The 26,383-nt window shown below is 34.7% G+C and overlaps 2 protein-coding genes across 2 annotated transcripts; both read left to right on the top strand.

Moving 5' to 3' along the window:
- The first annotated feature begins 2,873 nt into the window (after window positions 1-2,873).
- Window positions 2,874-4,631, top strand: LOC110889450 (ribulose bisphosphate carboxylase small chain, chloroplastic-like). Its single transcript, XM_022136979.2, has 3 exons — window positions 2,874-3,218; window positions 3,310-3,444; window positions 4,216-4,631. The coding sequence occupies exons 1-3, from the start codon at window positions 3,048-3,050 to the stop codon at window positions 4,444-4,446; spliced, it is 537 nt and encodes a 178-aa protein (XP_021992671.1). The 5' UTR covers window positions 2,874-3,047; the 3' UTR covers window positions 4,447-4,631.
- A 15,546-nt stretch (window positions 4,632-20,177) lies between these two features.
- Window positions 20,178-21,954, top strand: LOC110889449 (ribulose bisphosphate carboxylase small chain, chloroplastic-like). Its single transcript, XM_022136978.2, has 3 exons — window positions 20,178-20,529; window positions 20,621-20,755; window positions 21,544-21,954. Exons 1-3 carry the CDS (start codon window positions 20,359-20,361, stop codon window positions 21,772-21,774), a joined length of 537 nt encoding a protein of 178 aa, XP_021992670.1. The 5' UTR covers window positions 20,178-20,358; the 3' UTR covers window positions 21,775-21,954.
- Window positions 21,955-26,383: the final 4,429 nt, after the last annotated feature.

The raw sequence follows: 26,383 nt of genomic DNA, 5'->3' as shown, positions 1-26,383 counted from the left end.
TGCACACAATAAACCAACCGATTGGGTTAGTAATGTATTGGGTTGCATGTGAATTGTGTCTTATTTGATTTAGTTTGCAAGCCCAATTCTATGAACGATCAAGGGCCCAATCGCATATATACTTATACCGGTATAGTCCAGTGGGCCGCATCTCAATTGAATAACGCAACGAACGGTCAAGTGTTGTTAGTTGGTTATGTGTTGCGATACGTGATTACTTGTGTTTTGAATGATTATCGAGCATTATGTGAACTTGTTGAATACGAAAACTGTGATTTACATACGAGTATGACTGACTGTTATCGGTAACTCCTTTAGGACATACTTGATCAACTGGTAGACTTGTAGATAATCCTACCGAGCACTCTAAGGTGCGTTCACTACTTTTGAGCATGCGTCCCGGTGGTTGGGACAGTCAGTGGGTATCCCGGGAAGGGATAAGTCTTTTGGGTAAAACTGGGATGTTGGATAATATTCTCACTCTCTATCTCTTAAGTCCCATCTTTTGCTATCGTGGGTGGTAGCGGGGTATTATTTGGTAGCGCTACTTAGGTTTGGCACCCTTACACCGTACCGGGGAGGACGGTTGTGAACTAATGACCCAGTCAGGCCCAGTGCTTTGATAGGAGCACTGGGGAAAGGGCAAAACATACATCAGGAGCCGTCTTGTTCAGTATCGAGATATTATCAATATTACTTGTGTTTTTGTTAATGAACTGGAATAAACTCTTGGTAACAAACGTTTTCATAAACTGTGAACTCGCCAGCTTTGTCTGATATACTTGTTGCATGCTCGCAGATCGTTAGGTTTCATGGATTTGGATACTTGCTGTCTGGAGTAGCAGAAGTGAACATGGGTCGATTGGAGAGGTTGATGTGATTGAATTCTTGACACAATACTTTGGTTTTAAACAGTTTAACTTTGGTTTTCTTTTGCTTCCGCTGAACATATTGGTTTTCGTATAAACTTGTGATGGTATTTTATTAATGATTGAGAACTTTATTTTGAAACTTGTATGGGTTCAATGTAATTAGTGGCTCATTGTCAGTACATCACACGCCTATCAGGGATACTCCCTAGGTGGTATTTTGGGGGTGTGACACATTTTAGCTTTAAACAAGAACTATAGCAGAGAAATACAACCGTTGAATCATTATGCGAATCAGGACCCCCATTAGTCATACTATAGCCTTAATTTAAAACCTAATCGTTATGATCAAAATACGCATAAGCCCTTTGTTTGATTTGTAACTTTATTTGTCTATATGCCATTATACCGGTTTAACATATTCTTAGAGACATACAAAATCAAACTGATGGAGAAAATTAACTAATACTTAGTCATTCATAGTACGATATGTAGTTGCGCATGACCATTAATTAATACCCGTCTATGAGCTCTCTTAATAAGACTTATAGGTAATTATAGCCCTTCAGTTATAGGAGAAGATGGTTAGCTTTTCGCTGCACTAAATCAACAAAAAAGTATAGTTAGCGAATTATATATCCCGTGAAATGTTATAGCAATGAAATGTATTGGTAACTGAAATGTTTCTAAATGAAATGTATGATTGAACGAAAAATTAGATTCAACGAAATGTGTAGTGTAGCGAAAATTACTTAAATGGAAATTAATGTTGCCCAAATGAAAAGTTACTTTTTGCTCAAGATAGTTACCATTGAAAAATCCCCCATTTTGCTCGGTTTTGGGAAGGAAAAGTTGATCTTGTATGCGATCTTTGATCAGGTTGGACTCAAAGATTCTTGGGTCAGGATCAATTTGATAGCTAAGTGTAGAGCAATTGTCCAGGTGAGTATCTAGACCCATTTTTAGACTAGGGTGATGTAAGTATAACGAAATACAAATGCTTAACAAGTTTAATTATCTGGTGTAAACTAGGGATGGACATCGAACCTTATACGTGTTTACTCCAGTTTAAGGATAGAGAATCGTTTAATGTTTTAAAAGTCAATACATTGTCTGATATGCGTATGACTTATTAAAATCTTGGACCGGCAGTGACGACTATTGATATATAAGGGTAGTGCCTTTGTGGCATGTCAAATAATCAGCCGTACAACTATACCATGGATATTCGGTGGCGAGGACTACCAATAAATATATGTTCTTGCGAAGCATGCCATAGTCAAATGTATGCCATGTTTTATCCTATGTTCATTAAAACTAGAACTCATTCAGAGTAACTGACTTTTAATATGCACATCAGGTTAATTCTACGATTGCTCGTGACCTGTGTAGAGATTAATACATCAGAGTGAAGGCTATCCCCATCCGGTGCACTGGCTTCCTAGTTATCTTTATTTATGTTGTTTTGTTTATAGACGGTTATGTTTATTTTGGCTTCTAATTAAACCAATGAGTTTGTTAAGACTTATATAACCTTGTCCGCACCTTATCTTATTAAGATTTTTAGTTTAAGAAGTATACGCTAATGATTAATTCCAACGTATGAGACCTCTGAGTATAAAACGTTTCATCTATAAAACATTAGTATGAGACCCCTAGTATAAAACGTTTCATCTATAAAACATTAACAATATAACCTACATCCTAGTCGCCCTCATAATTCATAAAAAGTCCTATTTATTGTGTTGAATCTTTTAGGACATGTTATGCATCCCATTTTGTGCTATTGGATATTTGAATGGAACTTGAATATTGTTTCCAAGTAAATTGAAAAACATGGATAAAGATATATATTATTAAAAATTTAAAATGAAATTAATATTACACCCACCCTCCGATCCTTCCATATCTACCTCTCCTTGAAGATGAGATAAGATATTTTGAGCAATGTACGTTTGACACGTGGCTCTCCATTTCTGGTGGTTAAATGATAAGGTCTGCAATTACATTATGTGGACACTATGCATGAAATACCATGAGCCACAACATCTAACGGCCATAATCACTACAAGTTAAGATTGATTTGTTTCTATCCGTTGGATGGCAGGCAGCTAATCCACAAGTATTATATATACACCTAAGAAAACTAAACTCGGTCATTGCATTCAGATTACCAGAATGGCTTCGATCTCCTCCTCAGTCGCGACCGTTAGCCGGACCGCCCCTGCTCAGGCCAACATGGTGGCTCCGTTCACCGGCCTTAAGTCCAACGCCGCCTTCCCCACCACCAAGAAGGCTAACGACTTCTCCACCCTTCCCAGCAACGGTGGAAGAGTTCAATGCATGAAGGTTAATAACTTAATATAGAATTAGGTTTTTTATATCTAAATATCAAATATATCTCTAAGAAACTAAAAGTGTGGTATAATTTCTTGTTCAGGTGTGGCCACCACTTGGATTGAAGAAGTACGAGACTCTCTCATACTTACCACCACTAACTGAAACTCAGTTGGCTAAGGAAGTCGACTACTTGCTCCGCAAAAAATGGGTTCCTTGTTTGGAATTCGAGTTGGAGGTATATTTCTCATCCTTTATGTATTTTTAAAAGTTTATGATTTTCTAGATTTGTTAGTTATATCTAGAGAGCAAAAATTATAACTTATTTGTAGGGCAGCTAGTTAGTTTTAGTTGTAATTTGTATAGGGTTAGCTTTAACAAAAAATAAATAAATAAATACTTTAGATGAAAACAAGGAAAGTGAGTTAAAGTTATAGGTTGAAACAAATTTAAGTAAATGGATCCAACTAAATTGTCTAATTTAAAGAATTTTATACTATGACTTGGTAATTTGAATTTTATAATCCGCTGATAAACATCTGTTATGTGAATGTAAAATGTAAAATGTTGTTTTAATCAACGAGATATGTGAATGACTAAAACATCAGTTATTTACACAACTATTAGATATGTGAATTCTTTGTATATAGATTATTTTGAACGGTCCATGTATATAGATTTTTAGTTGAATTAGACCACTACCTCATCCTTTTCATTGTTTTAAATACAAATTTATACAATCATACATGATATTATACGAAAAGATATCCCTATCAAAATGTTTGTAGAGATGTATACTTAATCAAATTTTAGTGTGTTTAATAGATCTTCATGTATACATTTTAAAAACGCAATTTGAGACATTTGAACTTGTTTTTTCATCCATAACTACACATTCATATCCATCATCAACCTTAAATTAAGTATTTTTGCTAACTAATAAGATGTTGTAGATAATAAATGATTAACTTTTAATATGGTTTCCTCTTGTTTTGGGGGTTAATTGCAGCACGGTTTTGTCTACCGTGAGAACGCCAGATCCCCCGGATACTATGACGGAAGATACTGGACAATGTGGAAGTTGCCTATGTTCGGTTGCACCGATTCAGCCCAAGTGATGAAGGAGCTTGCTGAATGCAAGAAGGAGTACCCCCAGGCATGGATCCGTATCATCGGATTTGACAACGTTCGTCAAGTTCAATGTATCATGTTCATTGCTTCCAGGCCAGATGGTTACTAAGCAAATTCGAGAATTATTCGATCTATAACCTATATATGATGGGTCGAGTTTGTTTGAATCTTTAGGGTTCTTCGTCATTCTCTTATTCAAATTTGGAAATTTTCGTTTTCATGAATTCCTGTGTATTTTGTTGTTTATTTCGGATTATATAATAATAATTTGTCGAAAATGTATATCTTCCTCTCTCTCTTTGTTCTATTCTATCATTATTTGTTGAAACGCAAATTTGTGTTTTAAAGTTACTATATTGTCGAGATATACACATATAACTACTTCAGGGCCGTCTCCGAAAATCACAAAAAAATTTTTTTGGCCCTGTTCGAGATAAAAAATTTGGGCCCTATTCGCAAATCATCATTTAACATAAAGTCATCAATCATTCAATCATATATATATATATATATATATATACTAAAAATTCGTAATACTACGATAATTGTTATGAAATAGATAAAACAGAAACCAATTCACATCAATCATATATATACATAAAGATTTTACCTCAAGATGAAGTCACTTTAGGCTTCGGTTGAGCAGCAGTGGGCTTAAGAAGATGGATATCAACTGCAAAAAAAAAAAAAAAAAAAAAAAAAAAAAAAAAATTCATATCATTCATATAACAGTCTAAATTAGTCTAAATCAACAACAGTAAGATCATTAATCATGAATGATTATAACTTGCGACTCGTAAACTCAAAATCAAACTCGAAATCAGACTCGAAATCAGGATATGAAAACACTTGGACTCTGAATCTTTGTCGAAATCAAGATGTAACTCGGAACCGCGGTTGCGACTCGTAACAGATAACAAACAAAAATCAAAAGACAACAAACAAATACCTCTTGAATCGCGAATCTTCGGATGATGATGATTCCTGAATCGCGATGATGATGATGACTATTAATATCTGCGAGACTGCGAATCTGGCTGGCAAAACTTGTGTTCGATCAGAAATCCCTGGTGCAGAACTGAAGAAGAACCGCGACGTTTGATATTTCCTGCAGCGGCAATTGAATTTTGACAAATGTTTGGGCCTGTAACCAGTTAAGGGATTGGCCTATTGGGTTTGTTACAAAGGAAGTGGGCCTGTAAAAAATGTGAGCTATATATATAAAGAAAATTAAAAAATTTGGACCCTGTTCTCAAGCACACCCAGCACTTGGGGATAACCGGGCCTGAAGTACTTTATATGACATAACTCGTATCATTGTTTTTAGGTTTTAATTAAATAAATATGCTATACGCTCATACAACAAATTTAAAACACATATACTTAAAAAAGAACAAAATAGTAGCTCAAGCTTTGATGAATCATCTGAGACTTATTTGAATGAACATGTCACTAGCTTTGATGAATCATGTTCTCAGTCTTCTGTTGATGTAAACGGGGAGAAAAATGAGGTTGAAGGTGAGGAAAAACCGGTTTTGGATGGGGAGAAATTGGAGGATCAAGGGTCTATAGGTGTTTCAAGTAGTGTTTTTTACTTGTCTGTTTGTTGTAATTTGTGATTTGGGACTGGGAATATGTGAATTGGTGTGTTATTTTTATGTTTGATTTAATGCACTTTTAGGTGTTTGATGAAATGCTATATGTATTATTAGTGAAGCAGTTGTTAAATTTCTATCTGGTGTATGGTTTTTTTATGTTTAACTTTGATTTGGGGTTTTTTCTATATGTTTATTTGTTGGTTTTTTGCTTCATGTGATGTCTTCTAGGTGTTGATGAAATGCTAGATGTGATACTAGTGAAGAAATTGTTAAATTTCCCTTTGTTTTATGGTTTTTTTTTTGTTCGACAGACAACCTGGGTTTTGTGTCGATTAACACGGTTGCTGGAGAATGGGGTTTGGAGAAGATAATGGATTAGAGTTTGGGTTTGAGGGAAGATGAAGATGATAAGTCTGCTTTTATAGGGTCAAAGGGTTATTTAATTTAATTTATAATGTGTTATAATAAAATTATATTGACCATTTTACCCCTGAGGAAAAAAGACAAAATAACATGGTTTTATTAGAAAAATATGAGGTAATTTCACTTTTGGACCAAAATGGCAACAAAAGTGAAACCACAGGGACCCAGATATAAAAGGTTTGAGTTTTGGACTAAAGTGACAAAAATAACCAAACCTGAGGGACCAAAATGGCAGTTTACTCTTTATAGAAAGATAATATCGGTTTGTAGTTTGTTGATAGTTTAAAGAAAAACTACGATATTCAAACACAAATCCAAATGATCTATACATGTACATGCTTGCCTAAACTTCTTTTAGCTTCATCTATTTTTGATGAATAACTTATGGGTCGTATTATTGGCACACTTTGGCTCTTTAAATCAACACCCTCAATACGGGTTGTATAGATCTATACAACACATATAGGGCAAAAACAATTCTCAAGATCAGTCAAAGGCTGACAATGTCTTCATGTGCAAACCCTATACGATTCGTATAGCGCTATACGACCTGTATTAAGTACGACTTGTATAGGGCTATATGACCCATATTGGACTCTGAAAAATGAATTCAGCTTTTTGCCTTTATAAATGATGAAGGGAAGATGAAATTTCATTGTTTCTTCTTCTCTTCTTTCTTTCTTTCTTTATTTATTTCGACAAACGATTCCGCCATGTCTTGGTTCGACCTAAATTATGTTTTTAACGAATCGTTTGGAAACAACACAAACACGTTTATTTCGGAAAGCAGTGTGATATAGTATTTAATAACTTGTATTGTTTATTTTGTTTATGAAATACTTGCACGCCGTTGTTTTAGGAGGGGTCTGTTGTCCTTGATTCTTACGATGGGGGAGTAAATGATGATCACGCGACGGAGGTCGTGTCTAGCTTTCATTCGTATCACAAGGAACCGTTGTTGCCTAACCTGAACGAGGTAAGCATTCATTTACTTACTTGTATTAGGCGCTAAATTTACCATTATGTATTACCCGTTGTTTTTTTTTTAATTTATTGTGCCTAGCGGACCCGTTGTTTCCAGACCTGAACGAGGTAATCATTTATTTACTTATTTGAATTAGGCGTTATATTTACTGTCACATTTTAACCGTTGTTTTTTTTCCAGTTTGTTGTGCCTAGTAGTGATTACGGTTATGGGTGTCCAAGTTATGAAGACGAGTATGATGCCTCGTACGGACAAGAAAACTATGGCAACAACTTTTTCGTTAGTGATGCCTCGTACCTACAACAAGACGTTGGTGAGCCTTACGTCCAAGAGTCATTGGTTGACGAGCAACCCGCTTACCCGGAAGTTTCGTACAAAACTGATAATGTATGATGTTATATATTTTATTAAAACTAGAATTTCGGTTAACTGATGAACTGAAGTATTAAATGGTCAGTATAAGTATGATGCTTAATCATTCAAACTCAGTAAATGTCATTCAGACATTCGTTCACAAAACAAAGAGTGTGAATTATTAAGTTCTGAATCAGGACATGTTTGGCTAAACTTTTCCACTCCAACTTATAACTTATTGACTTTTACAAGAACCTAATAAGGAGATTTAGTGTTTGATAAACTCAAAAGAACTTTTCCAAATGACTTTTTGTACTGGAGAAAAAGTCATTTTTGAGAAGTTACAATGTTATGACTTTTTGAGGAGCTTATAACTTTTCAAAAATCAAATTACCAGATTACCCCTTTTTTAACACTCCTTATATATGCCCCTTGTAAAAAATGTCCATTTTGGTCATTTTACATCAATAAGCTAAGGCAAACACTTTTTAAAAAACAACTTATTGATTTATTGGCTTTTCCACCTCATAAGCTAATCCAAACGCTTTTTTAAAAACTCATTTTCAAAAAAGTATAAGTCAATAAGTTTTTTTTCAAAAAAAAAGTTCTTTTTAACTTAAGCTAGAATTACGACCTGCCGCAATGCGGCAGGGATTTTTTAGTTATAATTAAGTCGATTTAGGACGCACACGTCATGTTGAACCTGTCAAACAGGAAAAAAAACAGACGATGTAAAAACGTTCACCCACACACGCACGTTGGGTCGTGTTAATTCGCAAAATTTTAACGAAACGTAAAAACGTTAAACCAAAGATGCACGTTGCGATGTGTTAAGTCACAAAATTTAGAACGAAGCATAAAGCGAAAAATTTGTAGAAAATGAAAACTATAAAGGACCAAAGTTGAAAGTAAAAAAACTTGTGAGAATAGATTGTAAAGATAAAAGTTTTGTGTTAAAAGTAAAAAAACAAATAGTTTTGGGTTAAAAGTAATTTATGAAATACTTTTGGGGGTGAAAAGTAGAAAAATCAATTTTGTTTTGAAAAAACCACCAAAGCCAAGGTTACAACAACAATATGCATAACCATTTTTTCTTTGAAAAACCCCCAAAGCCAAGATTACAACACATAAGTAAAAAAATCAAAGTAGTTAAATCGCAAAAGATGGAAACTTTTGAATTAGAAGTGAAAAATCAAATTAATCAAAAGGGTTAAATTGTATAAGATGGAAACTTTTGAATTAGAAGTGAAAAATAAATTTAATCAAAGGGGTTAAATTAACAAAGATTAAAACTATAAACTTAAATTATCAAAGATTAAAACTTAATTTTAAGGTTAAAAAGGAAACAAATATTAAAACTTTAAACTTATATTGTCAAAATTAAAACTTTAGGGTTAAAAGAGAAAATTTCATTTTTTTTTGAAAAGCACCCAAAGCCAAGGGTACAACTACTCTTAGCCTAAAGTGGTTGCTTTTTAATAAGGTTTTAATATTACTATAAATGTTATATATTTTTTAAAATGTATTATAAATGTTATATATTTTTGTTAAACTATTATTGTAAATGTTATATATATTTTCCATTTATGTTGTTTAGGATTTTATGTCACGCAATGAGTTGGAAGTTTGGGTAAAACAAAGGAATTTAGATAACAGATACGTTATTGTTACTAGACGGTCTAAGAATCATACGATATGGCTCCAATGCTGCTGTAGCGGCGATCATAAGAGTAAGGCCACAGTTAGGAAAACTGGCAGCAAAAAAGTGTGGATGCCCTTTTATGGTGAAAGGGTTTCTCGACCAAAGTTGTCGCACTTGGCGGATAGATAATCTGCACAAGAATTATACCACGAAACATAACCACGAACGTGCTGAACATCTGGAGGGTTACGCGTATGCGTGGAGACTCACTCATAATTAGTTTAGATTCGTGCAAGAACTGACAGATCAAGTAATAGAGCCACGTAAAATCTGGAAAGCCATAACTGAACATATATGGATGCTATGCAGATTATTTTACTTGGTTGTTATCTTTATTGACAAAAACCACTACCTCTGTTATGGATAACAAGCCATCATTTCATTTATATTTGAAAAAGTTTTGTGACATTTGAACATAGTCTTTTAGTCCGTGAATACACATTGATATCCAATTATCCATCATTAACCTTAACTTAGGAAGTTTTGCTAATAATATGTTGTAAATTTTGATTGACCAACTCTTGATATGATTTCAAATTTATTTGGGTTAACTGTAGCACGGATTTGTCTACCGTGAGAACGCAAGATCCCCTGGATACTATGACGGAAGATATATATTTGACAATGTGGAAGTTGCCTATGTTTGGTTGCACTGATTCAGCTTGGGATGAAGGAGCTTGGTGAATGCAAGAAGGAGTACCCTCAGGCATGGATCCGTATCATCGGATTTGATAACGTTTATCAAGTTCAATGTATCAGTTTCATTGCTTCCAAGCCAAAGGGCTACACTAAGCAAATTCAAAAATCTTCGATCTAACCTATATATGATAGGTCGGGTTTCTTTGAATACTTAGGGTTCTTCATCAATTTCTTTCCAAATCTGGAAATTTTCATTTCGTGAATTTATGTATATTTTGTTGTTTATTTTGGATTATATAATAATCATTTGTCGAAAATTGTATAACTTCCTCTCTTTGTTCCTTTCTCGCATCATTTGTTAGTATACAGATTGTGTTTTGAAAAAAAAAAAACTATTATATTTGGGTGATATATATACATATAGGTTATTAATACCAATTTAAATACTTTTGACCAAGCTAATATCTATTGTTTGTTTATATCTATGTTATACACACATACAAGAAACTTAAAGCCCAAAATATAAACAACCATATTTCTTCTCAATTCTCATCTTTACATTAGTCTTGAGATATCCGATGGATACATATGTGGACGTGGTTTCAAATGGATATGATAATGGATAAGTCTAGTTGATATTGCCTTGTGTATATGCATTTATAGCTTATAGAAAGTTCCATCACGTTTGCTCTATATAACTGTTATTTATCTTATATATGATACTACTTATTATATAAATCTTTCTTAAAACACCTATAAAATGCTGTTAGAGAGGAGGACCGTATCTTCTGAGAGCACCCATAGCATCTTTTGATCAATAATGCAATAGTGTTAGGCTATTCGGTGTAGTCAGTGCGGACCCCAAACAGGCTTAGTGATGAAAAGATTTGTAAATAATGTTGTGTATTGTAAATATATAATTTTCTTTTATTTGTGATTGACTCTCCATAATCACAGGAAATGATTATATAACTATTCATTATTAATAGAGACATTGATCCGTGACTGAGGTTGATTTTCAATACTTCTACATGGTATCAGCCTAAAAACTCAACTGAACTACCGGATCTACAACACTTAGAACTTACAAGTTTTTGTGATGATGCTTTTGGTCCCATCATATCACAACTACCTGTGAAGCCGAGCCCAAATCCTAACATCTTGAGCCAGTGCCCAAACCAATGACCCCATCCGATTCATGTCCACTCTCTCCTTCAAATGCCGGTCCAACATCATCACTGCCTAATGCTGCCTCACCCACCTACCAGGAATGAAAGACGGAATGGAATGGACTATCATGGAATGGAAGAATGAAAAAAGATGTGTTTGGTTGGTTAAGGTAATGGAATTACCAATTACATAAAGCTTTTCATTCCCTTAAATTCATTCCATCCACCACCCTTGTTCTTTTCATTTCATTCCCTCTCTCTTCCTTCGTCACCAACATCGCCCACCACCACTGCCCCCGCAACCCACGCTGCCATCACAGACCGGCGCCATCGCCACCACCGACCACCGGCGCCACCGCTGACCACAACCGCCCCCGACAACCGCTGCCGCTCTCCTCCGCGATGACAACCGCTACCGCCACCCACCGCCACCACCCACTATTGCCACTGCTCGCTGATTTTATTCCTTCGTTTTATGCCAATCAAACAACACAAGTTAATGATTCTTTCCATTCTTACATGGTAATCAAACAAGACCATGAAATCGCAACGATCCATTTCATTCTTTTATCCGTTCCATTACCTCGTACATTCCATTCTCTCGTTTATTTTATCACCTCATACCAAACGGACCCAAATTTTGTTTTAGTAATATCTTAAAACAAAAATAGTTGGATGACCACATGTTAAGTGTTTGCTATATTAATATTTTCTACGTAACTAATAGATAAAATGGTTTAAAAAAATCTATAAATTGAGAGTGAAAGTGTTATCAATAAGGTTAAAGTGACTCAAATAATTGTTTTTGTGGTATTATTATAGATTAAAAGAGTCATTGCTTAAACTATTAAACAATTTAAAAGTGTACAAATGCTTGAATAGCTTGTACATCAATTTAAATATGTACAACCTTTGCCTTTTAACACGTATAATTTTAGAGTTAATTACACAGATAGACCTTGTGGTTTATAGTCAGTTTCATCTTTATGTATTAACTTTTTTTTAACAAGTTTAGATTTTATAGTTTTAATTTTGTAACACCTTTGGGTGCTAACACCAAAATTATCAATATAATGACTAAAATACCCTTCCATTTTTTTTAATTTTATCAATACAACACCTTTGGGTACTAACACCTAAATTTATTTAAGTTTAAATCAATTTTACAAAATCAATTTATTTTTATTTTCATCTTTTTATTATATCCCTTAATTAACCTAAAATCTATTTATTTTTTTAGTTTTTTATAAGCAAATATTTATATATAATTTTTTGAAGAAATGATAAATAATTTAGCACGATAGAAGTTGCTCAAAATTTTAAATAATAAAAAATTCAATAGGTATAATAATAGTTGGTAATGTGCAAATAAATTATTTTTAAGATATTAGGTTAAAACTTCGTGTATTATGCGTGTTTAATGTATAAAACTTAGTTTTGATTTTTGTAATTCTAAATATATGAGATTAAATAATATAAAACCAATAACAATAATAATAAAAGACTATATCTCATCAAACTAAAGTGTTTCCTAAGCACATAGATACACAAATAAAATAGAGACGTCATGGTTTAATCACATTGTCTCAAAATGTGTCAATTAATTAATCGTAACAAACAAATCAGATTAGATTATACATTTTTATGATTTTACTACTGAATATATTAAATTAGTTGTAGTTATTTTTAAACAGTTTTTCTTGATTATGCTACATATCTTGATATATTAATTTAACTAATTTTCAGATATTATATTCGTGTGTTTTTAAGATTGCTAGGAAGATACTTATTATATCATTTGTTTCATTATTTAATTTATATTTTAAAGAGTTTTTATATATTCATAATATTAGTCAGATATTTATCTAGTATTATTTAGTAATATTATTAATAAATAAAAAATGGAGCGGACATTTTCTGACTTTTTTAATTTATATTTATAAATAAAAAATAAATAGATTTTATGTTAATTAAGAGATATAATAAAAAGATGAAAATAAAAAATTGATTTTGTAAAATTGATTTAAACTTAAATAAAATTTGGTGTTAGTACTCAAAGGTGTTAAATTGATAAAATTAAAAAGAATGAAAGGGTATTTTAGTCATTATATTAATAATTTTGGTGTTAGTACCCAAAGGTGTTACAAAATTGAAACAATAAAACCTAATTCTGTTAAAAAAAAGTTAGTACCTAAAGATGAAATTAGCTATAAACCACATGATCCATGTGTGTAATTAACTCATAACTTTATGTATAACTTTTTCCTGTTAAAAAATAGTTTCTACCCAATTCAAGAGTTTTCTACTTTCTGCAGCAACACCAATTTTCCTATTTGCAACGATGACTTGTGTGATGTGTGGCACTTTACCACTTTCAGTTTCTCTTCCAAACACCCTCAATTTATGCACTATGGTTAACTGTTGAAATATTATAATCAAGCCTTCTGTATCATAAAGTAGTAGTATTATCATCCTAAGTATATCTGTCGTAAGTCTTATTAATAAGTTACTTATGGTACTTATTTAACCACCATATGAAAGTGTGTATTGGTTTATCATACTCTAGAACACCTATACATTTGTATCAAATGTTGTAAACAAAGTGGGCTGTGTGTATGAATTATTGAATATTTTTTCTAGATTTTTGCTCATCCGTATAATCTATGATCACAAATTCTATCCGTTTAATCAATTATCAAATCAAGTGTAGAGGTCATCAAATAAAACCAATTCTTGATCTTCAAAGATCTTATAAAGTGGTATCAAAGTCATGTTGAATCATTGATAAGATGTTAACTGGTATAGAGAACAATAGAGACTTGTATTGGATTGTAAAAATTGTTATTAGGGGTACATGAGGAGGGTGTTTATATAGAACACCATATTACACATCCAGCCTCTATATTATAACTTATTCTCTTCTTTCTGACACTCCCCCTCAAGTTGAGTAGTGGGGTCACCAATACTTAATTTGCTCAAGCAGCTACTAAAAGCGTTTCCGTTGACGGCTTTTGTAAGAATATCTGCAAGTTGATCTTTTGACGATACATATGGGAGCTCTATGATTCTTTCCTCCAGTTTCTCTTTGATGAAATTTCGGTCTACCTCCACGTGTTTTGTTCGATCATGTTGTACTGGGTTTTCTGAGATTTGTATTGTAGTCGTATTGTCACACATAACTTTACTGGGTTCCCATTGGGAAAAACCAATGTCTTCTAGTAGCTTCCTGATCCAAAGAACTTCGCTTAACCCTCGAGCTATACCTCCAAATTCCGCTTCTGCACTTGACAGAGCAACCACCTTCTGTTTCTTACTTCTCCAGGTAACAAGGTTTCCACCGACCAACGAGAAGTATCCTGATGTTGACCTTCAGTTTCCCTTATATCCGACCTAGTCTACATTAGTGTAGAGCTCAACATTTAAATGTCCATTTGGTTTGAAAAACACTCCATGGCCCGGGGTCCCCTTAAGATACCTTAAAATTCTCTGAGCAGCTTCCATGTGGGCAACTTGTGGTTGGTGCATGAACTAACTTACCACTCCAACAGCATAAGCTATATCAGGGCGAGTCTCAGAGAGATATATTAACTTGCCCACTAGCCGTTGATACCTTTTTTTGTCTGCAAGCTCTCCATTAAGTTCCATGTGAAGTTTGTGATTCGCCACCATTAGAGTATATGCTGGTTTACAATCAATCAACCCGGTTTCTGCTAAGAGATCAAGGACATACTTCTTTTAGCAGATACAGATCCCTCGTTTAGACCTGAGAAGTTCTATCCCAAGGAAGTACTTGAGGTTCCATAGGTCTTTCATTTCAAACTTTGAGAATAGATTCTTTTTCAGCCGTACTATTTCTTCTACATCATTTCCTGTAATGACCATGTCATCTACATATATGATCAAGCAAGTTACAAGTCCGTTTCTTCTCTTAAGGAACATAGTATGATCAGCATTACTTTGGTGATACCCATATTCTTTCATGGCCAAAGTGAACTTTCCAAACCATGCCCGAGGAGATTGTTTTAGCCCGTATAAAGACTTTTTCAACCGACATACTTCCCTTTCTTTAAAATTCCCTGAAAAAACTGGAGGTGCTTCCATGTAGACTTCTTTCGTTAGGTCTCCATGGAGAAATGCATTTGTAACATCAAGCTGGTGAAGCGATCGTTCCTTATTGGCTGCCACGGAGAAGAGGACTCTGATGGTATCCATTTTTGCAACCGGAGAAAATGTCTCATAGTAGTCGATCCCATATGTCTGAGTGTAACCCTTGGCTACGAGCCGAGCTTTATATCTTTGAATGGATCCATCTGGTTTGTATTTGATTGAAAACACCCACTGACATCCAACTGTTTTCTTTCCTTTAGGGAGAATGCACTTCTCCCACATGTTGTTTTTCATAAGAGCATGCATTTCCGTTTCCATTGCTTCTCTCGAGTTCTTCTTCTTACCCTAGGCTTCTTTTACGGAACTTGGTATTTATTCGGAATATAAGGAGGCAACAAATGCTTTCGCGCTATTAGATAAGTTCCCGTCAACCATATTAGCTATAGGATATCTTGAATTTTTGGTTTCCCTTTCTGGGGAGTACCGTTTTGGAGGAACCCCTCTATTGGCTCTAGGAGGTAAAACGTATGTTCCTAGTGTTGTTCCAGAGCCTCCATCATATTGTTCATTTGATTCGACCTCTCTTGGACTGCGTTGTTCAGTTCAGTAGTCTCCACCTGTTCCATTGTCTCGTGACTTTCATGATTGTTAGTGATAACTGGATCGGATTCGGGCATATTTTCAAGGTTTGGAGAATCACTTACCTCGAACACCAATCTGGATGATTCTTGGGTGACACTTTCGATAGGCTTTGGTGACTCCTTAGTATGTGTGGATGTATAAGATGACTCGTCTTCACTTACGGATGGAATCCACTTCAACCAACTCAGTGAGTCCTCATGCTCTACCTCCCCCTGACCACTGAGATGGGACTGATAGTAATATTCTGTGTCAAGGAAGTCGCACTGGACAGTAGTAATCACACGACGTCGTAACGGGTTATAACATCGGTATCCTTTCTGATTCACTCCATAACCAACAAAGACACATTTCTCGGCACATGGGTCAAGTTTGGATCGTTCGGTTTTGGGTATATGGGGGAAAAGCTGTACACCTAAAGACTCGAGGTGGTAAGGTAAGAGGTAGAGGTAGTTTGGTAAATGTGGATAAGGTATATCTAGGGGAGTTTTTAGGTCAAGGGCTTTGGTTGGTAAACGGTTAAGGAGATACACAACTGTGTTTATAACTTCGGGCCCAAAAGATTTAGGGACTTCGGATTCAAGCATAAGGGCTCTGGCCATTTCTACCAGAATGCCATTTTTTCGCTCAACTACACCATTCTGTTCTGGGTGTTTTGGGCAAGTGGTTTGGTGAATCATTCCCCTATCTTGTATAAATTGTTTCATGGAGTTATTAAAGTACTCCCCTCCATTATCAGATCATAAGATCTGAATGTTGGTTTTGAATTGAGTTTGGACTATGGTGTAAAACAATCTGAATTTGTCAAAGACTTCAGATTTGTGTTTTAAAAAAATACACCCATGTCATCCGGGTACAGTCATCGATAAATAATAGAAAAAAAAAACGAAAATTTTGACCTCCATTAGTTTCAGCTAGACCCCAAACATCTGAATGTATTAGTGAAAAAGGTTCACTGACCCTAGTGTTACTTGGTTTGAATGGTTTTTTATGGCTTTTGGCTAAGGCACATGTTTCACAGTCTAATGTACTCTTGGACGAGAAGAGTTCAGGGAGTATAAGATGTAGATACCCAGCGGAAGGATGCCCTAATCTCCTATGCCAAAGCCATGCTTCTCTACTCTTTGTTCCGTGAGCAAGCATCATAGTCCCTGACTGAGTCACCTCATCCACATAGTATAAGCCCTGTCGTTCAGTGCCATGCCCAATTATCTTTCCAGTTCTGATGTCCTGTAAGATACAAAAATGAGGATGCATTAGAACTGTGCAATTGAGTTCCTTTGTAACATGACTTATTGATAACAATTTATGTGTTAACGAAGGAACATATAAACAATTTGACAGTCTCAGATTGGGAGATATTTCGACAATTCCTCCTCCCTTTACAAAAGAATTTTCGCCATTTGCAGTTTTGATGTGGGTTCTGTTTGGTTTCTTTGCAGAGACGAAGTCTGATGGCTCATACGTCATCGTATCAGTGGCTCCACAATAAAAAAATCCAAGGGTTGATTTGATCACCGTTTTTCTGCATTGTTAAATAGGCTTCCCTACTTGTTGAAGGATAGTCTTTCAACAACTCATAGACCTGGTGATTAACCATTTGCATGTTTATTTTGTTGGTTTCTTTCAAGAGAGAGAGAGAGAGAGAGAGATTGTGTCTCAAACAATATTTTTTTTTCTCTTAAATAAATACGTTCTCTATAATAAAACCGACATAATAACGGTACCAAACAAATTAACTGACCAGATGTATTTCTCAAATACGCTGGACACTTGAACTCATGTTCAAGATTTAAAGTTGCCAGAAATATTGAAAAACGTCGGAAAACATAAATACATTATCTTAAGGTCGCCCAAACGGGGCAACTTAAAAAACGCTCAAATAACAACTCCGGGAAAAACGTTATCTTACCGGCATATTTATCAAATACGCCGGGCAACTTGAACTCTCGTTCAAAATTTAAGGTCGCCCAGAAACAAACATCCAGAACAAATCCGCTAGCTGATGAAAACGATAAAACACTAGCTGATGAACAAATCCACCCAGATCAGATGCGCCGACGAGGGTTTGGGTTGTGGTTTGCAATGGTTGTGATAGGATTTTGTGGTGTAGCGGCTGGAATAGGTACAACGGCTAGGGTTTTGTGGAGGTAGGGCAGCGGCGATGGTTGTTGGGCGATGGAAGAAGAAGTTGTGCGTAGTAGCAGTGCGGTGGTGGTAGGGAGGTGGCGATGGAAACCGGTGTTAGGCGGCGGCGGTTGTTGATTTGATTTTTTCGTAGTTTGATTTTGGTTTTCGGGTTTTTCTGGTTTGAGATTGGATTTGCTGGGATAGATTGTAGATGAGAAGCAAAGTGTTCAAGAATCAGAAATACTGCTCTGATACCATGTCAACTGGTATAGAGAACAATAGAGACTTGTATTAGATTGTAAAAAATGTTCTTAGGGGTACATGAGGAGGGTGTTTTTATAGAACACCATATTACACATCTAGCCCCTATACTATAACTTATTCTCTTCTTTCCAACACAAGAGACTGGAAATAGAGACAAGATCGAGATCATCACATAAATACTATGTAGAAGACTATACAATCGTTAAACATAAAATCACATACGTATGAGGAACAACAGACAGACAAGTATCTTGATCAAAATTACTGGGAGGAAAATTGATATGTTTTGAATTATACATGTTTTACAAGTTAATTAATTCTTGTTTTGTGTATTATTATTTGGACTTATTTGCGTCATAAGTAAATTTGCAGGTCTACTCGATGGTTTTATGAAGATTTAGCTGACAATTAGGTGGATAAAGAAGATGTAGGATTTTGCTAGACTTTAGAGAATTGAAGACACTATATGATTCTATACGGTGCGCAACCGATAACTTAGGACACCATGCAACTGTATGTTTCTATATGGGTTGTACGCCGAGACGTTGCTAACCCTAACATTCCCCTATTAAGGGATTTTGAGGGTATTGATAAAGGATGACCTTGAAGGTCGATTGCATTTTCAGTTTGAAGACGTTGTAAAGTGGACACTGACTAATTTTTACCATTTTGTTTTTGTCGTGTTCATGTTCTTCTATACTTGTGTTCATGTTTTCATTGCTAGACATGTTTGTACCGTCTATGTATAGATAAACCGAGACAATATTGGATTTGAATGACCAACATGTTTCGAACTTTTTTATTATTTTAGTAAAACCTCTGATTTTCATTCTTATGAAATGTTTGTGTGTTTGATGTGTGGGTTTTACTCATGTCTCGTGTGGATGTGTTTTTGTCTATAGTATATAGGGTAGTGTTGTGTAGTCAATATCTTATATTCTTGTGTTTTAACTCAGGGCTTCATAACTCTAATAAGTCAATTGTGTCATAAGTTAATAAAATAATAAAATATGATTAAAAAGGTTTTGGAGTCAGTTGGGATTTTCCTATACATTATTGGTGTTGAGAAGATTTCCCAAGCGAATGACATTTCTCTATATGAGATTCAAAATCATAAGAAAACAAATGATTTTCAAGTGTTTGCTTTTGGTTTTGAGAGTCAGTGTGTGCCTAATATGCACCTAAGCATATTACTTATCATAAGTACTTCAGGTATCTAAGCATAGATTAGTTTATTTAGGGAAGCTAGTCATGAGAATAATTCATTAGGTGAAGGGAATTCAATACTTGGATGATACAATTTTTCTAGTCTTAATAAATTTGTATTTGTATTTGTTTTTTATTTATGCTTTAATAATTCCAACCTTACTATTAAAAGCACTAGACTACTTATCAATAGCGGCTCAACCACACTACAACATATTGGTCCAGTTTCGGGTAATATTGGTCCAGTTTTCACGTATTTTGATATCAATATTTTCTTTTTAGAATTTCGGTAGGTTTCAAAGAATTTACATGGTTTTTAGGTAATTTTTGAAACTCTTTTTGATTATAGGCAATGTGACGGGATGTGGATGAAAAATAACACATCTGCTACTTAATTACGGTAGCAGATTTTCAAACGCTCATGATAGTTAAAACATTAACAATATAAACCACACACTATTAACCTCATGATTCATAAAAATTACACTCACCCTCCGACCCTTCCATGTCTACCTCTCCTTTAGAAGATGAGATAAGATATTTTGAGCAATGTGCATTTGACACGTGGCTCTCCATTTCTGGTGGCTATATGATAAGGTCTTCAAATTGCAATTATATTATGTGGACACTATGCATGAAATTCCAAGAGCCACAACATCCTACGCTCAGAATCACTACAAGTTAAGATAGATTTGTTTTTATCCGTTGGATGGCAGGCAGCTCATGTACAAGTATTATATATACAGCTCATAATCACTAAAGTCACTCATTGGATTCGAAAAGGGGAAAGACAAAGATTATCGTAATGGCTTCGATCTCCTCCTCAGTCGCGACCGTTAGCCGGACCGCCCCTGCTCAGGCCAACATGGTGGCTCCGTTCACCGGCCTTAAGTCCAACGCCGCCTTCCCCACCACCAAGAAGGCTAACGACTTCTCCACCCTTCCCAGCAACGGTGGAAGAGTTCAATGCATGAAGGTTAATAACTTAATATAGAATTAGGGTTTTTATATCTAAATATCAAATATATCTCTAAGAAACTAAAAGTGTGGTATAATTTCTTGTTCAGGTGTGGCCACCACTTGGATTGAAGAAGTACGAGACTCTCTCATACTTACCACCACTAACTGAAACTCAGTTGGCTAAGGAAGTCGACTACTTGCTCCGCAAAAAATGGGTTCCTTGTTTGGAATTCGAGTTGGAGGTATATTTCTCATCCTTTATGTATTTTTAAAAGTTTATGATTTTCTAGATTTGTTAATTATATCTAGAGAGCAAAAATTATAACTTATTTGTAAGGGAGCTACTTAATTTTAGTTGTAATTTGTATAGGGTTAGCTTTAACAAAATAAATAAATAGATAAATACTTTAGATGAAAATAAGCAAAGTGAGTTAAAGTTATAGGTTGAAACAAATTTAAGTAAATGGATCCAACTAAATTGTCTAATTTAAAGAATTTTATACTATGACTTGGTAATTTGAATTTTATAATCTGCTGATAAACATCTGTTATGTGAATGTAAATTGTAAAATATAAAATGTAAAATGTGAAATGTAAATGTAAAATGTAAACATCAGTTATTAACACACCTATTAGATATGTGAATTCTTTGAATTCTTTGTATATAGATTATTTTGAATGGTCTATGTATATAGATTTTTAGTTGAATTAGACCACTACCTCATCCTTTTCATTGTTTTAATAAAAATTTATACAATCATACATGATAATATACAAAAAGATATCCCTATCAAAATGTTTGTAGAGATGTAACACTACTTAATCAAATTTTAGTTTGTTTAATAGATCTTCATGTATACATTTTAAAAACGCAATTTGAGACATTTGAACTTGGTTTTTCATCCATAACGACACATTCATATACATCATCAACCTTAAGTTAGGTATTTTTGCTAACTAATAAGATGTTGTAGATATTAAATGACCAACTTTTAATATGGTTTCCTCTTGTTTTGGGGGTTAATTGCAGCACGGTTTTGTCTACCGTGAGAACGCCAGATCCCCCGGATACTATGACGGAAGATACTGGACAATGTGGAAATTGCCTATGTTCGGTTGCACCGACTCAGCCCAAGTGATGAAGGAGCTTGCTGAATGCAAGAAGGAGTACCCCCAGGCCTGGATCCGTATCATCGGATTTGACAATGTTCGTCAAGTTCAATGTATCATGTTCATTGCTTCCAGGCCAGATGGTTACTAAGCAAATTCGAGAATTATTCGATCTAACCTATATATGATGGGTCGAGTTTGTTTGAATCTTTAGGGTTCTTCGTCATTCTCTTTTTCAAATTTGGAAATTTTCGTTTTCGTGAATTCCTGTGTATTTTGTTGTTTATTTCGGATTATATAATAATAATAATAATAATTTGTTGAAAATGTATATCTTCCTCTCTCTCTTTATTATCATTATTTGTTGTTGAAACGCAAATTTGTGTTTTAAAGTTACTATATTGTCGAGATATACACATATAACTACTTTATATGACATAACTTCTATCATTGTTATTAGGTTTTAATTAAATAAATATACTATACACTCGTACAACAAACTTAAAACACATATATTTAAAAATTACAACCATCACATCTTTATCATACTTTTGAGATATTTGATGGATGTATATGTGGACGATATTTCAAATGGGTATGATATCAGATAAGCCGACTTGATTTTCTACTTTTCATTTGTTCTCTATAGCAAATATTATATGTTTCTTTTTATTAGTTTAATAATGAATAAGAACCAATTCACACACCAAAATATCTTATGGTTATCCAGGGATCATGCGTCATGGGTTAATGCTGCGGTCCACTGCGTTTGTTGTATGATAAATTTTATTATATATTAGATACTAGATTAGAACCCCGTGTATTACACGGTTTAATAAATGTAATTTTATATATTAAATAATAAAAAGTTATATATTTATGAACCCTGTATATTGTACGGGTTAAATAAATGTAATTTTATATATCAAATAATAAAAAAGTTATATCTTTAAAAACCACATGTATTACACAGATTAAATAAATGTAATTTTGTATACTAAATACTAAAAACGACATATCTTAAATACCCGTGTATAATCGGGTTGAATAAATCTACCAAATAACAAAAAATTACATTGTTAAAAACCCCGTATATTATACGTGTTTAATAGATTTAAAAGAGAATTATATCTTTAAAAATCAGGTGTATTACACAGATTAAATAAATGTAATTTTGTATGGTAAATACTAAAAACGTCGTATCTTTAAAAAACCCATGTATAGTCGGGTTGAAAAATCTACCAAATAATAAAAAAAATTATATCCAAAAAACCCCCGCGTTTTACACGAGTTGAATAAATATAATTTTGTATACCAAATAATAAAAAAAGTTATATTTTTAATATATTAGGATAACATTTAGTATTAATTTATTATTTGTATATATAATATAAGATAAGTAGACAAGAGGGGTATTTGTTTTAAAAATATATTAAATTAACAATTTAGATTTGAGAATAATATTTTATTAAAGTATGATAAGATTTTATTACTTTATTATTTATTTAGTTAATATAAGATAAATATAGATTTGAGAATACCTTCAATGAATGACACGTGTTCAAAAGTTGGTTTCTTTTATTATAGTAGTTAGATTTATTGTAAAGTTTAAATATTTAATCATGTGATTAGTGACATAGTAATTGAAGTTATGACTTAACACAAAAAAAAAAAAAAAAAAAAGAACTAATATATAGAATATATAGAGAGGGTTCTAGCTAGTTTTATAAGTTTAAAATTTAACAAGTTATATACAAATTTAAATAAAACCTAGAAGTTTTTAACACTAATTCATACACACATAGTAACTTATAATGATAAATGTTTTATGCATGATCAATACTAATTTATTAGGAAAAAATAACTTTGAATGTCTAATCCCAATAGTTATAAAAAGTAGGCGTATAATTTATATTACAAATGTCTACACACTTTCAGTATCTTCCTTGAAAGTTAAAGCAACATCTCTCTAAACAAGGGACACAAGAGATTACTGTCAGTACTAGAAACCTGAAGGATTAAAAAAGGGTTGTTCTATTTTCACACCCCTATAATCTTATTTTCACATTCCTATTTGTATACGGGCCGTATATAATTATACGGGCCGTATAGAATGTTTATGCACAGAATTTAATGAGTGGAATGTTTTTTTGTTTTTATATGTATACGGGTCGTATATTATATACGGGTCGTATATTATATACGGGTCGTATACATACTTGCATATTGTTTCGAAGGTTGGACAAGGGTTTTTAGTTTTGAAATCTGTATACGGGCCGTATAATGTTATATGGCCCATATAGCCCGTATAGAAAGGTTAATTTTTTGTTGAAATCGGGAAACCGTTTGTTGTATATATCGGATTATGTTAGGAGTTTGTAGTTAAACGTATTTATTATGTTTAATAAGTTTCCTCTTTGTAAAACGATAAATATGTATAGAAAAGTTAATTTTTTGTTGCAATCGGGAAACCGTTTAATAAATTTTGAAAATTTTAAAATAGTGTTCTATATATCGTATTATGTTACGAGTTTGTAGTTAAACGTATTTATTATGTTTCATAGGTTTCCACTTTGTAAAACGATAAATATGTATAGAATAGTTAATTTTTTGTTGCAATCGGGAAACCGTTTAATAAGTTTTGTAAATTTTAAAATAGTATTGTATATATCGGATTATGTTACGAGTTTCTAGTTAAACGTATACAGATTGTTTAGTAAGTTTCCAGTATGTAAAACGATAAATATGTGATATGATTATGATAAACTACGACAACAATTATTAAACAAACAAGTTAACATCTAAACATAAGATTAATATTTATAATGTTTTACATCTAAAACAAAAAAAAAGATAAACTTTTACAAAGTTTCAAACGTAAAATAACAAAAAAAAATAATAATAATACAAAAAGCAGCTACGGCGGTGGTGGTGGTGGTGGTGCTGCGCCAGCTCGTGGACGTAGGGGCGTGGCAGGATGCATAGCCACAATCGCCTCGACCATCCACCGTACATCCTCTCTCACTGCAGCTAAATCCCCTCTGACTGCAGCTACATCCGACTCGACCTGAACGAGTCTCTCCTCCACCCCTGGTGGAGGCATCACACGCTGTCTCACGCTGCGTCGAACGTACGGGCGATCACCCCGTAACTCCTCCGCAGCTACCTGTGATCGATCGCCAGCATGACCGACCCCCTCTCCGTCGCCTCCCTCTCCGTCGCCTCCATCTCCCTCCCCCTCGCCTCCCTCTCCATCGTCTCCCTCCTCATCACCACCCTCTCCACGGGGTCCCTCACCCACACCATAAGCCCAAACCAGCTGCCCTCCCTCGAGCTCGCGAGCCAAACCCATCGATAGGGCTGTGTCCCTCCCAACCCTGTCAAGCTGGCGTGTCAGGGTCATATCGCTTGCCACCTGCGGGGACAGGAGGCGAAAGAAACCCTTCGCCAGACGGGTGACGAAGGCCCCACAGCTGATGTGGGAAGAGGGTCGCTTAAAAGCGTAGTCGACGAGATATGCGGCCAACTTGTACGCCAAGTTGGCCCTCCCGCCGCTAAGTAAGTCGTGCAAGAAGAATAGGTCATTTTGGGTGACCCATTCCCTGCTATCATGACGACCGGCGATCGTCACGGCGATACACCGATGTAGGTATCGGTGTAACGGGTCGTAAAGATCAGTCGCCCGTGCCTTCGGGGATCGCTGGTTCGGTTTCGAGAACTCCCCGAACCCAATAGTGCGCCAATACGGCCACAACACGTCAGTGGACGTGCTGACTGGCGCATCAAAAAATGCGCGGGACCTTGAGTCCTCCTGTGAGTACAAACCCAAGGCAACAGCGAACTGAGGAAGTGTCATCCTCTGACTCTTGCCGCAAATAGTAAAAGCTACGGCCTCTGTCGTCAAAAAATGCTGAAAACCCTAAAGTAATCTCCCTGTGGGCCCGCTCTGCGGCGGCATCAAATAAGCGGTCCCACGGGGAGTTAGCTGGCATAAGCTCCCGGACCCGACCGATCGCTCCAATATCGGTCAAAAACTGAAAATCTATGGTCCGAGGCGCATCCAGCACCATCTCCCGTAATTTGCCCAAAACCCTATAGGCAACCGTACCTCGGGGGATATCTCTAAGAAACTGCCCCGTCTCAGTAAAATCGGGCACAACCTCCTCCTCCTGTCCACGTCCACGTCCCCGTCCGCGTCCACGTCCACGGCCCCAACCCTGACCCTGACCCTGACCTCGACCTCTACGGGCCGCACCAGCTGCTGATGACTCAGCCATATCGTCTGTAACAAATAACAATTACAACTTAGCAATCACTATACGATTATCGTTAACGTATTATACGAATAGTGTTCTTGTATACAAACGTATTGTACATATCATATACGCTCATACAATGTTTGAATATTCAACAAGTATACGACCGTATATAAAATATACGTTCGTATAATGTTTGAATATTCAAACCGTATATAAATATACGATCGTATAATGTTTGAATATTCAAAGGTTATACGAGTGTATATAATGTATACGATCGACAAACCTTTGATTATTCAAGTGTATACGGTCGTATAAAATGTATACGATCGTATACAGTTTGAATAATCAAACATTATACGATCGTATACAATTTATACGACCGTGTATACTTGAATAATCAGTTACAATTTTCTGTTTCAATTTTTTTTTTTCAAATTGAATTATACAATCGTAATCGTTATGCCTATCTACGCTTTACTATACAAGACCATAATCTAA

Source organism: Helianthus annuus, chromosome 11, assembly GCF_002127325.2.
Source record: "Helianthus annuus cultivar XRQ/B chromosome 11, HanXRQr2.0-SUNRISE, whole genome shotgun sequence".
Lineage (NCBI taxonomy): Eukaryota > Viridiplantae > Streptophyta > Magnoliopsida > Asterales > Asteraceae > Helianthus > Helianthus annuus.
This window is presented reverse-complemented; position numbering and strand designations above follow the sequence as displayed.